The 13,065-nt window shown below is 52.8% G+C and overlaps 1 protein-coding gene across 2 annotated transcripts in view; it reads right to left on the reverse strand.

Moving 5' to 3' along the window:
* Positions 1-7: 7 nt before the first annotated feature.
* The window catches only part of SH3RF2 (SH3 domain containing ring finger 2), a 35,489-nt gene continuing 22,431 nt past the window's right edge, over positions 8-13,065 (reverse strand). Inside the window, exons 5-10 of one of the 2 annotated variants that reach the window (XM_084535781.1) lie at positions 11,314-11,408; positions 9,141-9,311; positions 7,322-7,551; positions 5,076-5,443; positions 4,123-4,418; positions 8-142 (exon numbers count right to left, since the gene is read on the reverse strand). In XM_084535781.1, the coding sequence (XP_084391907.1) occupies positions 4,125-4,418; positions 5,076-5,443; positions 7,322-7,551; positions 9,141-9,311; positions 11,314-11,408 (1,158 nt within the window). In that variant the 3' untranslated portion in view covers positions 8-142; positions 4,123-4,124. Of the gene's footprint in view, positions 143-4,122; positions 4,419-5,075; positions 5,444-7,321; positions 7,555-9,140; positions 9,312-11,313; positions 11,409-13,065 lie in introns of both variants that reach the window. The other variant, XM_084535780.1, reaches the window with a different exon arrangement.

The following is a 13,065-nucleotide window of genomic DNA, read 5'->3' on the forward strand; positions in this document are numbered from 1 at the left end:
TCAGTGAGCGGGGCCGGGGCCACTGCAGCGAGCAGCACGGGTGGGGTCCGGCCCTTCCCGGGCTGCTGGAGGAGATGCAGCAGCAGGGGCACGGTGCTGGTGTCCAACCTCTCTTCACTGGGGAAATTGGGCTGAAGAGAGTCTGGAAGAGGGCAAGAGAGGAGAGAAGATAAATATATACATATGAAAATGAACACACACCCTTAAAGAGCTCACCCGCCTCCATGCAGAGCTACCACCCTCCTGCCAACATGTGATGCTCCCTTTACATTGCTAACGATAAAAAAATAAATTAAAAAAAAAAATGAGAGCAGCCAGAGGACGGACAGGGGTTTGGAGCAGATCTTCATGAGAGATGGAGTGCACTTCTGGTCCCCAGCCCAGAGCTGAACCAAGAAAATGCTGTTTGTGCTCCAGGCTCTCCCTGAGTGACTGTTCTGCTCACAGAACAGAGGTGATTAGAGTAATTGTTCCAGAAGAGACATTTCTGGTCTGGTGCACTTAGAGAATTGCTCCTGGCAGATCCCGTGGATGTTTCCCCTGGTGTGAGCAGCCTTCCCGTGTTGATGAGGACTGCCTGTGGGGCACTGCCTTGCTCAGCGCTTGTGACACAGCTGCAGGTTAGCTCCCATTGGGGGTTCCCCTTTAGGCTGGGTTTTTGGGAGAAAGCTCTTGAACCCTCCCTCCTTTTGCCTGCAGTGTTCCTCAGTGAAATACTCCAGTCCAGATGCTGCACCCCACCATTTTGCACTGGGCTGCAGGATTAAACCAGTGGGAGGTAGGCGTGTGGCTGGGAGTGCTGGGTGCTGGCAGTAAGATGCTTATTGGAGCTGTTGCTTTAAAATGCGTCCTGTTTTCAGTTCTTTCTTCCTGCACATTGTGGATACATTTAGGGAACTTATCACCATAGCATCAAAGCACTGAAATACCCTGTGCAACAGACTCTGAAATCTGTCCCAAAATAGATTCCTGCTTTTTTTTACCAAGGCACCAATTTCATTGTTAGTGCTTCCTTTCCCTCTTGGTGCCTGTGACTCTGTGCGTGTGTGCATGCATGGGCACAAGTGCCAGAGCTTTTTCTCTCCCCATCAGCCCAACGCTGTCACGTGTTGCCATAACGCAGTGGGTCAGCTCTGGGGGAGATCTGTGTGCTTTTGGTGTTTTTGTGTTAAGTCTCCAGTGCCGTGTAATGGGCTGAGCAGTTTTACAAGCTTCCCTGTGTGCATGGGTCTGTGAAACCTCACTGCTGTTTATCTTGGTGGAAGAGGGTGGCTTTGCTTCATGAAAGGCAATGTTCTGAGCTGACAACGTTATGAGCAGCATCCAGCTGTTGTGAGCTCAGATGTTCAGACTTTATGGCTTATTAAGTCTTAAGGCATGCTGAGCACCTTTGGATTTTCCTGATGCTCACGGAGTCTACTGAGGCTTGGCTTAGTGCACCCGACAAATTGGGTGATGCTGTGCTTCCTCCCCCCTGGGCTTTGGTGGCAGGACTGAGGCGTGAGAAGGAGCCCACAGGCAGCTCTGCAGGTGTCCCTCTCTTTTTCTATTTTTGCAGTCCCAAACAACTTCAGATTCTTCCTTGTTGCCCGCCTCTTGTGGGAGCCCACCCCATGTGCAGATTAAATTTACAAGGTGACTTCAGCGTACATCTCTGCCTGAGGCCCCAGGGAGCTCCCGTGTGCTGTTTTCTCCTTGTCGCTTGTGTTCAAACACCTCTCTGCATGCAGGTTGTGCTGAGCCCCCGGGCGTCTGCAGTCACTGATGCGCTCCCTGCTCTCAAGGAAGGCTCCTTTTGAGGTCCTGATGGAACGGGCTCTGGGGTCTCACAGGGCAGAGCTAATTGCTGGCAACAGGCGAGGATCTCAGATCAGAGCTGCTGCAGGCTCCCCAGGCACTGCCTCGCTGCTGGCTCTTGAGGGACCCCGTGCTCTGCTGGTCCTGGCAGGCTCGAGGCTGCCTCTTGCTGCCGGGTGTAGAAGCCCACCCAGGAGGGGCAGCAGGCACCAGCAGGTGCCCCCGCTCTGTGAGCAGCGTGGACAGGGCCCTTGTGTTAGGCTGGGCTCTGCTGTGCTAGCGGGAGGTGAGGATGCTCCTTTCTGGGGGCAGTCAAACACAGCCGTTCCCCTTGCTTCCCTACGTGTGCTGTCCCTTCTCAGCACCGAGCTGAGCTTCACATTTCCTTCCCATTTCTCCTCTTTGGCAGCATTTCTACCTGCATAATTAACTCTCACGTGTAGCTCCAGCCACCCATGCCACTGTCTTGAACGAGTCTCAGGGAGGTCAGCTGGCGAAACGCATTGGATGCTTTGTCAGCAGGTTACGGGTCAGGTCACACCAAACCACCCGGCCTTTCATCAGCACACACCAAGTGATGGTTGGAGCCAGGCGTGAGCCGGCAGCCCCTCCTTCCCCTCCACACTAACTATAAATTACCGACTGGGACGATCCTGGACATACTTAATGCAATTCTGTTTATTTCTGACCGTGGCTGGGAGAAGCGCAGTTGTTCTTGGTTATAGAGACAATGTATGAGGCTTTCTGGTTTAGTTTTAAAGGGTTGAGAGGAAACTCCAGCGAAGAGCTGCCATTTTCTCTGTGTTGTTCAGTTCCCACTGAAATGGCATTGCTAAGAGCTGTCTTCACCCTCTTACTGCCACTTGCACCACCTTTTATATCTGGGAAAAGTGCACATTTTCAGTTTGTCAGGATTTTTCTGCAGGACCTTAAATGGTGACAGACAGCAGCAGGCAAAGAACTTATCAGTACCAGTGGTTATTTCTGTGCTACTGAAAATCCCTTCTTGGGGAGAAGCCAGCTTCCTGCTTCACAAACAGAAAAGGCCTGAAAGAGCAAAAAGCAGGGTCTGTGGGCTAGTGGAGGTTTTTATCCATTTCATTTCCTTAATTCCAGAAGAAAACCTCCTTCTCCAAGGCACAGCCTCAGAGAGTTTCCATCCACCAGCAGAGTTAATTCTGTAGGTTCTGTATGCGATTAACCAAGGGTGTGATTTTACAGCAGTTTCGGAAGAAGCACAGCTGCTGCTGTTAGGAGCTGCTAGGAGATCTAATGTTTGTTTGTTGTGGCTCAGGTGGGAATCGGTGGTCTCTAAACCAGCAATGAAAGCGAGGTGTGAGAGCCAAAACCTGCTGTGCAGCAGCCTGCTGGGCGCTGCTGGCTTGCCCGTGTGCTCCCAGGGGGGTGGCTGCAGGGCTGGGCTGGGGCTGGGGCTGCCCCGGCAGAGGGGTGCTCTGTGCTGGGGGAGCGCCGAGTCCTGCTCTCTGCTCCTTGGACGATGTTTCAGGCATCCTAATGTAGGCTCAAACCCAAGAATCCCATTTAGGGTGTTTACAAAAGCAATATCCAAATGGGTGGGTGGTGAAATTGGAGTAAGCTCATGGCCAGCTGGGAAGCGGCTGTCAGGTAGCTAGAGGAAAGCAAGGGACGAGGAGAAGCAAGATTCAGTGCCCTCGTCTGCACAGTCTAAGTGGATGTTGTGAGGACATGTCCCTTTCTATTGTCCCTTTCCTCAGCAAATCACCTTTTAAACTATTTTCTGAGTTACAGCTCCTGGGCTAAGACCAGAGAGAAAAGCAAGCAACCGACCTAACAAAAAATCTGAGTGAAAGCCCCTCAGAAGGGAATGCGAGCATCCAGCTAGAAGCTGACTGATTTTGATTTATGGTTTCTTTATCCTGCAGAAGCAGGAAGGTAATGAACCACTGTTTTGATCTCTGTGGGTTTTCCTGTGGCAGTGAGGAGATCAAAATAAGTTTAACTGTTTCTGATACCTGTGTGCTTTCTTCCCTCTCCCGCTCCTTCCCCGACTCTCCTACAGGCAGCCCTATGCCGTGCCGAGGAGTGCTGGCTTCGTGTTGCCCTAAGCCCAGCTCCCCGCTGCTCTGCACAGTTCCCCATGGGGGTCCCGCAGCCCAGCCCGGGGCCGTGATGCCCGGCCGGCTGGGGCAGGGACAGCCGCTGCCCTGTGGGGCTCCCGAGCTCTCGGCTGGGCCTGGGTGCCGGCAGCATGGCCCACGGGGAAAATTCCCCGGCAAGGAGGGGTGGCAGTGGGTGGGACGGGGAGGCACATCGTGGGGAGACACAGCGCGTGGCGGGGATTACCGTCAGTTCGCGGAGACGCTGCTGTAGCTCTTCCTGATGGGGAAGGTCAGCTGGCCCGAGAGGTCCAGCGATGCCGCCTTCGGGTGCAGCGCCCTGCGCGGGTGCAGGGGGCTGGCGCCGAGCCGGGGCGAGGGCAGCGCTGGCAGCTCGGGGCCTGGCGGGCTCCCCTCGGGCAGCGGGGGCTCCACCACGGGTGCCGGCTCCGTCCTGCTGCGGAGCAGGCGCGGGGAGGGCTGCAGGCTGTGCCGCTTGGGCGGTGGGGGGCTGTGGTTCTGGAACCTCACCGTCTTCACCTGCTGCAGTGAGAAGGGAACATGTCACCACGGGGAAGCGGGAGGCTTGCCGGGGATGCTGTGGTCCCCCCTGAGCTCCCAGGGCTGCCCCCCTCGGGGTCGGTGCAGTGACTTGCCCTTTGGGTGCCCCGGGAGGGGAGAGCTGTCAGCAGGGCAATGACGGGGTGTCTGCCTTTTTACCCAGGCAATGTCGCTCTGGCTGCCAATGGGGAGAGAAATCTCCATTCCAGGCAGCTCAGCCAGTGATGCGAGGGAGATCTGGGGGCACACAGGAGTGCTGCACAGCCCGGCCCAGCGGAAGGTCTGACATCCAGGTCTGGCATCTGCTCATTTGATACCAGACTCCTGGCGACCTCTGTGGGATTCATGCCTCATTTAAGACCTCAGAAACTCTCAAAATTTGATCACGTACAATGTTCATTCATTCACTCCGAAGGAGACCCTGCAGCACCCGGCCGTTCCAAAGGGCTTAATTTGAACGGCAGAGTCAGCAACACCATTACCTGGTCACTTAATGCAGGTATGGATCCTGCTGATTTCTATCAGGAAAAAAACCTGGAGAGAATGGAGCGAAGCCCGTAAGGGATTGGGGCCATGGCCAGTGCTGGGCTGACACCAGCTGTGGGTCCCTAGAGGGCTGTGAGGTCCCCCTGGCTGTACCTTTTCGGTGCTGTTCCGGGAGGTGTCTGGTTTCACCAGGATGGACGGTGGAGCTGATGCAGGCGGCTTTGGGGCTGGCTCACTCTTTGCTGGAGGGTCTTTGGCATCCAGGATCACTGAGCTGCAGACAGAAGGCGTTCTGCTTTCCCCTCCTCTGACCACAAGCACTGGTGAAGCATCGTGGGAGAAGTTTGGCCTCATTCCTGCCTCAGCCACGCCAGCTCCAGGAGGGATGCTGTGCGGCTGGGTGCTGATGTGCTGATAGAGCTGAAACTGCAGCGGGCGCACCGTGGCCGTGGGAGGACGCCGCAGGGAGCCGGCAGCCTGCACGGGGCCCCCTGGCTGCCCCGGCCTCTGCAGGGACCCATCTGGGGAGCAAGAGCCACGGGAGGAGGTGAGTTAACAGGAATGCGGTGGGTCCCGAGAGGAAGACAACAGCAAAGCAAAGAGCAAAAGTGAGCGGTGGTTATGTATCAGCAGCCCTGTTCGCAGGCTGGTCCTCACCTCCCCAAGCCCTGTGCCAAGCAGAGACCCTCATTGGGAAGTACCTGCAGTGGGGAGGCAGCACATCCCCGTGGGTCTGGGCACCTTCTGCCATTTTTTTTTTTTTTTCTGAACAAGCAAGAACTGTAAGCACAAGCCCTTACGCCTGAGCCGTCCCCACCGTGCTCGTGGTTTGGTGCTGTTTGTTGTTCCCACTTTGGCTGCTCCATCTGATACCTGCTTTCCAGGCTGCAGTGCTGGAAGTCACACACTTTATTTCTTCTGCAGCTTCTTGCTGTTTGCAAGATTGATTTTTTAAACAGAGCCACCACAGGGGAAGGAGTCCTTTGCAGTAAAATAACTTTTAAGATAAATCCAATTTTGAGTCTAAAACCACTGACAATAGTTCTTGCAAATGAGCCTCACCCCTGCCAGTGACACTGCCTATCTCCAGCCGGCAGCTCCGCCTGGAAGTATTGGGGAGTATGCCAGAGTTGCTCAAATAGACTTGGAAATATATTCCAGAGCAGCATGTATGTTCTGAAGATAAACCCCACCAGTCTCACTGGAAAGCGTTTAACCAACTGAGCTCTGAATAAGCTTTCAAAAAGAGTTTTTCTTTGCCAACTCAAAAAAAAAATATATTAAAAAAGGAATCACCAGAATAACCACAGCTGGGGAAAGCCCACAGTGCTTTCATGGGGCATTTGCTTGGGCATCCCCTGCAGCCCGGGCACGTGGGACCAGTGGCTGCAGAGCTGCGCTGGCTGGCAGCACAGCTGACCACGGAGTGACCCCTGCTCCTTATTTTTGTGATGTATCCTTTCTCACCTTCAGCCTATTGATGATTTTATGCACCCTGGATATTTCCAAGCTGAAAAATTTTGCTCCAGAAATAGAAGTTATTCCATTCTCTTGATCATTCTTCTGTATACTTACTTCTAATTGTACTGTATTCTTATTGAGGTAAGAGAAATGTGAGGTATTTGGGATATGAGTTCCCTAGAACTCCTACAATGACACAGCTGAGTTTTACTCTCTTGTTCTGAGTTCCTTTCTTAATAATTCCTGCTTCAAATAACATTTCAAATTAACCTTTTTAAATTGCTTCTGAGCATGGAGTTGGAGCTCTCAGAGTCATCTGTGACAACTCCAAAATCCCTCTCTAGAGGGACGCAAGTAATTTAGGGCCCAGTGCTGTGTGTGCATAATTAGGGCTTATTCTTCTCCACATCCCTGTATGGATGTTTCAGCTACCGCTCTAGCTCCCCGTGTTGCTTGGTGTTGTGAAATTATCTCGTGGATCTTTGCAGCCCACCTCAGACATGACTGCGCTGAAAGCCCCAACACCAGCGGCAAACTTCGCATCCCCGTCCTCGTGCCTGATGCCAGCCACGCTCCGTGCGGGCGCTGCTCACGGCTGTCCCCGGGGGCCCGCGAGCGAGCTGCTCTGCGCAGCGCTGGTGGAAGCTTTTTGGCCGTCCGCTGTGCTCAGCAGCCACCTGTTTAGGCACTCCAGCTCCTTCAGGGAGCTCAGGCTTGTTGAAAAGACTGCTCTGATTCCCCTTTCCCCCGCCATGTGCAAGGTTTGCCTGCCTATCCTCTGATTCCACTTAGGGACCGATCGTATGGTCTCAGTACAGTTCACCTTTAGCTCACTGGCACTTATTTCACTTACTTTGACGGCCAGCCCTTTGCTCGGCACCCCGTAATGCTCAGGGCCCCTCCCAGCCCCCCGGCAGCACCCCTGGCCCCGCACTTACTCTTCCTGGTGCTGCCGCGGCCGCGCCGCAGTGACGCCTGCCCCGTGCCCCCCAGCGCGGCCGCGCTCCTGCCGGGCGAGGGCACGGGCACGGGCAGCGCAGCCACCTTCAGCGGCCGGCTCTGCCGCTGGCCGCTCTCCGAGATGCTCCCCTGGGAAGAGAGCGAGGAGGTCGACAGCGTCCAGGAGGCGTACAGGGAAGGCAGCTTCGAGTCAGAGAGGCTGGGCTTCCTGCTGGCAAGGGAGAAGGAAGGGTGTGAGCTGGCGTTCAGAGGCTTTCCATAAGGAAAGCAGCAGCTGGCCCCAAATGTGAACTGGGTGGGTTTAAATGCTCCTGCACTGCTCCTGTGCCAGGGTTTTGGTGGAAAACACTACAGATGGCACAGGTGGTTCAGGAGGGTGGAATATAGCGCCCAGATCAGTGGTTGAAGCACATTTGAGGCTCGTTGGGGTGGCTGAGCTGTGCTCTCCACTGCTTGTTCTGCTCCGTTTATCAGTGAGGTGGGGCCGCGGTGTTATTGGAGCTACGCTGTGAGCTGTGAAATGAGCTGGGGGGGTGCAGGTGAGCCACCAGTGTGGGTGCACGGAGGGCAGCGCGGGGACCTGAGCAGCACTGGGAGTTCTGGTTCTAACTGGGAGATTGGGCAGAACAGAACATAAACAGGGAGCGAGGAGCTGAGAGGAAGATGAACCAAAAGTGGCAAGAGCACCTTGGAGATCAAGTAAGTTTTGGATTGACATCAGGATACTCCGAAGAGGCAGAGGCTGAGATCCCCTTGATCTTCTGATGGCAGTTACTCAGAACAAGGCAAAGTGCTCATGAGGGAAGGAGGGGATCTGTTTTGTCCACCTCACAAGGAAATGGGGGAGAGGGAATGCTGGCTCTGGGCTGGGGACAAGCAAGGCACTGGGCGCTACTTTTCTAAATAACAACATGGTAATCTGCAAAGAGGCTTCTTGGCTCATCCCCATGCTTTCTGTTTCAGACCCAGCACTGCATTTCTAAGCTCTTTGTCATGTCTTTGCCGAACCTGAGCAAATATCAGGGGAACTGAGGGCACAGGCAATTTTTTTCCCTCACCTAAATTGCATATTTTAATTATTGCTCTTTCTAATGTATGTTTGTTTAGTTAGATCAGCGGCTTCTAGCATTTAAATGCCTGCTCTAAAGACAGTATTTTGATGCTAAGAGAGCCTTCAGCTTATAGTTTCCCTTCTGGCAGAAAAAAGAAGAGTGGTGTCATCCAAAATGAACAAAGGCGAGTCTGAGACCAGACCAGCTGCTGCTCAGCCTGGCTCCCAGACTAACTCATCACTGTGTGGTGGCACCTGCAGGTCTCTGCCCAAGCTCCTGGCCTGCATTAATCAGCCGTGTGAGAAGAAAGAGATGTCCCTGCCAATATCCCAGACTTAAAACCAGCAGACGAAGGCTGACTGCACCATTGGTGTGTTTAGGCTGTGTGCCACCCCAGGGCAGTGCTGCTGAACCCATCAGCTGCCTGACTTCTCCCTGCACCAGCCCCTGGGTGTTGGGGGGAGATGTGATTCCCACATAGTGCACACAGCCAGGCAGGTGTGCAGAGAAATAAAGAGCAGTGGGAGGTGTCCCTCCCATGGCAGGGGGTTGGAGTTAGATGATCTTTAAGGTCCCTTCCAACCCAAACCACCCTATGATTCTGTCATCGTGAGCAGTCACGGGCTGTTATCAGTGCTGCAGGAATCCCGTGCGGTGATTCCACCAGGGGGAGGAGAAGACACAGCATCCTACACGTGACCCGCCCCTCTCCACATGTCTCCGTTCCATATAAGAGAAATCAGACCTGAAAAGAGGAGCAACGTAGTTGCTGGGGAAGATGCCCACTCTCCCCGTGACCAGCGACATGCCCCGCAGCCAGCCGTCGTGGTACTTCCCAAAGATGCGGACCCCTTCTCCTTTCTGCAGCTCCAGCTCGTCCGGCCCATGAGCCATGTAGGAGTGCAGAGCCACGCACCTGGGGAGACAAAGAGGGGGTGAAGGGAGGGAAGGCAGCCTGCAGAGAAGCCACTGCCTGCGTGCGAAGCGCCTGGAGCACGTCCCGAAGCGCCTGGTTTTAGCCGTGCTGAAGAGGTGATGCTGCGGGGTCTGGGTGAGAGGCTGTCTGCCTGAAGCCTCCTCAGCCAGCGCTTGCATCAAGTCTTTGGGTGTTGCTGGTACTGTGGAGAGAACGTGCAGGGAAGAAACAACCTGTAACTTTAGGCCAAAGGGGATATGAATAAAAGAAAAGCCAGCAGGAATGAAGAACAAAGCAGATCTCATCAATGGCTTCTGTTCCAGAAGAGCCAGCCAAGCCAGCCAAGGGCGACAAGCATCGGGGATGAGAAGGCTGCTGTCCTTACACAGCAGGTGCTCCATTGAAATAACTGGTTAGGGACCAACGGGGGCCTGTCCTGAGGCAAGGCACCCTGGAAGAGTGCAGCATGGTGCCCTGCCCAGGCGATAGCGTCAGGAATGTGTTCTGCCTTTGAAGCACCCGGTGAGCAAGAGGCCCTGCGACTGCTTGCCCTGAGCATCCTCTGGAGGCGCGGGAGGGAGCACGGCAGCGCGGGGCGGCGGAGGCAGCGCCAGTGCTTGAAGCCCATCCTCCTCGCTCCCCTTGTCCTGCCGCGACCACAGCCATGCAGAAACACGCTGGGACCCCAGTCACTGACATTGGGGGGCGGGTTAAGAGAGAAGCAGACGAATGAGGGAGATGAATCTCCTCAGGACTAGTGAGGAAACTGGTTTAGAAATTCATTTGAAATTTCATTTTTCTGTGGAGAGGGGGATGTGATCTGCTCCCACTATTACGGACTGTGTGGCAATTAGCGGTTATTTAAAAAAAAAAAACAAAAACAGGGGACTGTCCAAGACTATCCCATAACTTTTAAAATGGTTTGTTCTCTCTCGCTGTTGTTCAGAACAATCAGCTGACAGTTTGTCTAAAAAAGTCTAAGATAACTTCTGCTGCTACTACTTGCACAGACCAAAGTTTAGCGTAAGGCTGTTCTGATTCTGCAGTGGCTTATTTTATACAGGACTTGTCTTCAGGGGCAGGACAGGCACAGACTGGTTTCATATTGTAGGGTTGAAAAAGGAGCTGTGCAGAACAGGCAGCTGATAAAACGCTAAAATACAATCCTCATTCTGAAAATTATTTTAAGGCTTCAGGAGCGTTCTTATAGTTAGGAGTCACTGCGTTTGTGTGCAGCAGTCTTGGATGACCTATGCTAATGCAAGAAAATAGCAAATACCATGAACATAGAACAGATTTCTAGATATTGCTCATGTGTACAACTGTACCCAAAGGTCTGGCTCAATACTGGGAAGGTGCTAATTACCATGTAGACAGCTTGTTGCTATTTGGTTGTTGTTGTGTAGCTTACCACAGTGCCAGGCTGCTGAACCCTATTCAGAGGAAAACAAATAATCACAACATACTTACCTACTAATTTTAACTCTGGGAAACTTTTAAAAGATTGGATCATTCAAAACATCAGTGACCTTCACTGCCTTAGAGTAAATACATAGGCTCACTTAAGGTGTGATTAGTTTCTTAATATTTAAAATTTTTAAATGTACCATTGATAAGTGGGTGAAACTATATATACATAAATATGTAAGTGAGGTAGTAAGGTGCAAAGATAGTTCACCTGCGGGAGATATAATAATTCAAAAAGATGAGCACAGTAATTTGGAATCTGTCTCAAATCTTTCCAGCAGTGTATCTAAATTCTTCCATATCCCCTGATCTCCCTAAAATTAATCTTCAGCTGCCCCAGTAGGTCTCTGCGACCTCCTGCTCAGAACTGCCATGGATACTCATGCCTGGATGGGCACTCGGATCCGGACACACGGCACCCGCGCTCTGCTCTGCCTGCATCTCCTGGCACACGACAGCCTCAGGCAGGGCTGGCTCAGCTCAGGTGAAGGTACAGGACATGGCACGACACCACAGTGTTCGTTTCCTTACGTACATGTTGGCTGATAGGTGGTGCTGCAGGTGGGGGAGAGTGACAATGGCTGCTGAGTGCCCCAGCGATCCTGAAGCGGGGTAGTAAGATGCACTGACCTGCAGGGAGAAAGAAAACCACTGTTAGTCTGAGTATAGGCTTATTTTAGCCACTGGGAGAGCGACTGAAAGCATTTAACAGGCCTCACCCATGCTTCCAAAAAAACGAAGAAAAAAAGACACAATCTTAAAGAGAGGATTTCTGTTGGCCTGTGGCTCTGAGGAGCACCATGTAATGGTGGATCTAGAGAAGACAACTGACTCAAGCGTAGCCCCGCCTAGCAGCAATTACTTGCTCCTCTTGATATCTCCAGAAGATTGCAGAGAATGGAATGAGTATCTCAGTGTATTACATAGGAGACAATTGCCTGGCTCCATGCCCCGGTCTACATGGCAAGTAATGCTGGCTGTTGGTCTCAGTCTCAGCAGTGGAGCTGCAGGTGCACAAGAAGAGGGTTGGTGTGCACCATCCATGTGCCATGCAGCCACGGACCTGCTGCTGGAGGGGTCTTCTGGCTCAGCTGGTCCCTTCCCTGCCTGCAGCTGCACTGGCCTCGGTACAGGGTCAACTAGGGTACATTTTTTACAAAGACATTTCAGGTGTGAGAGGAGTTGAATAAAAGTCCAAAATGTAGTAGGAGGACTTGTGGTCCTTCTGATTTAGCACTGACACACTTTCCAGGGTGCGGCTCGGTGGGGCTGGTGGAGCTTCTCCCACTCTGTAAGCAAGGAACTCAGCTTTCCCTCTCCCCGTGAGGTTGTCTACCTGTGTCCGATGCACTTACACCCCCTGTGTGCATTGCTAAAATGAGGACGAGTTCCCTGAAGTAAATAAAGAAGCAAGGCGTTGAGCAGACAAATATCATGTCTATGTATAAGTGGGATATGTCTAGATTTGCTGTTGCAGCTCTTGGTGCAGGTTCATCTTTGATTCAGGAAGAAAAAGGAGCTTGGAAAAAAAGCATTTCTGACCCAGACTTTGCTAACCAGGAGGAGACTGTCACGTCTGCCAGGTGAGGTATTGTATAATCCTTGTTCTTTTACTTGTTTACCTCCAGCTGGGAGCACTGGCATTAACTAAAACCTCAAAAAATACAGCCTTCACCCCAGTGATCCTTTAATAATTGTTATTAAAGGTGTTTACCATGTCCGTGGCTGAGGAGCTCCACAAGCACTTGCACGTGCATAGTGCAGCCCCCTTGGGCAGAGGAGGGAAGCAGCGAGGAGAGCCCTGCGCAGACGGGCGCTTGGCTGGAGCTGCCCCTTCCCCACCGCCCAGAGCTACCAGGGCCCCAGCGCCCAGCGTGTCCTCCCCTCGCAGGACTCTTCTGTGCTTCAACAAAGAACCTCAGCCCCCTTCTGCTGTTGGAGTTCTGAGTTTAAAACTTGCTTGGGTAACAGCACTGAAGTCCTGCTGCATAACTGCTGCAGGCTTTAGATGTTGAGGACAGATGGACAGATACTAGATCCCTTTTTCTGTCTACTGTTCTGAAAGAAATCTCTTTCAGATACTTCTGTCTTTGTTCTTGTGCACAAACACAAAAACACAAAATGTGGGATGAGGCCAAGTTATGGGAGAGAAAACATGCTTCAGATGGGGTTCATCAGCTTGAGAGGCTGTGACAGCACTTCCATACTCGGGGCAGTCTGGGTGCTGGTGTGCCCTGCAATGCCAGCCCGTGCTCATTAGCTACCAGCAGCTAACAGATGGCATCTG

This window comes from Aythya ferina (assembly GCF_964211825.1).
Source record: "Aythya ferina genome assembly, chromosome: 14".
In the NCBI taxonomy this organism is placed as follows: domain Eukaryota; kingdom Metazoa; phylum Chordata; class Aves; order Anseriformes; family Anatidae; genus Aythya; species Aythya ferina.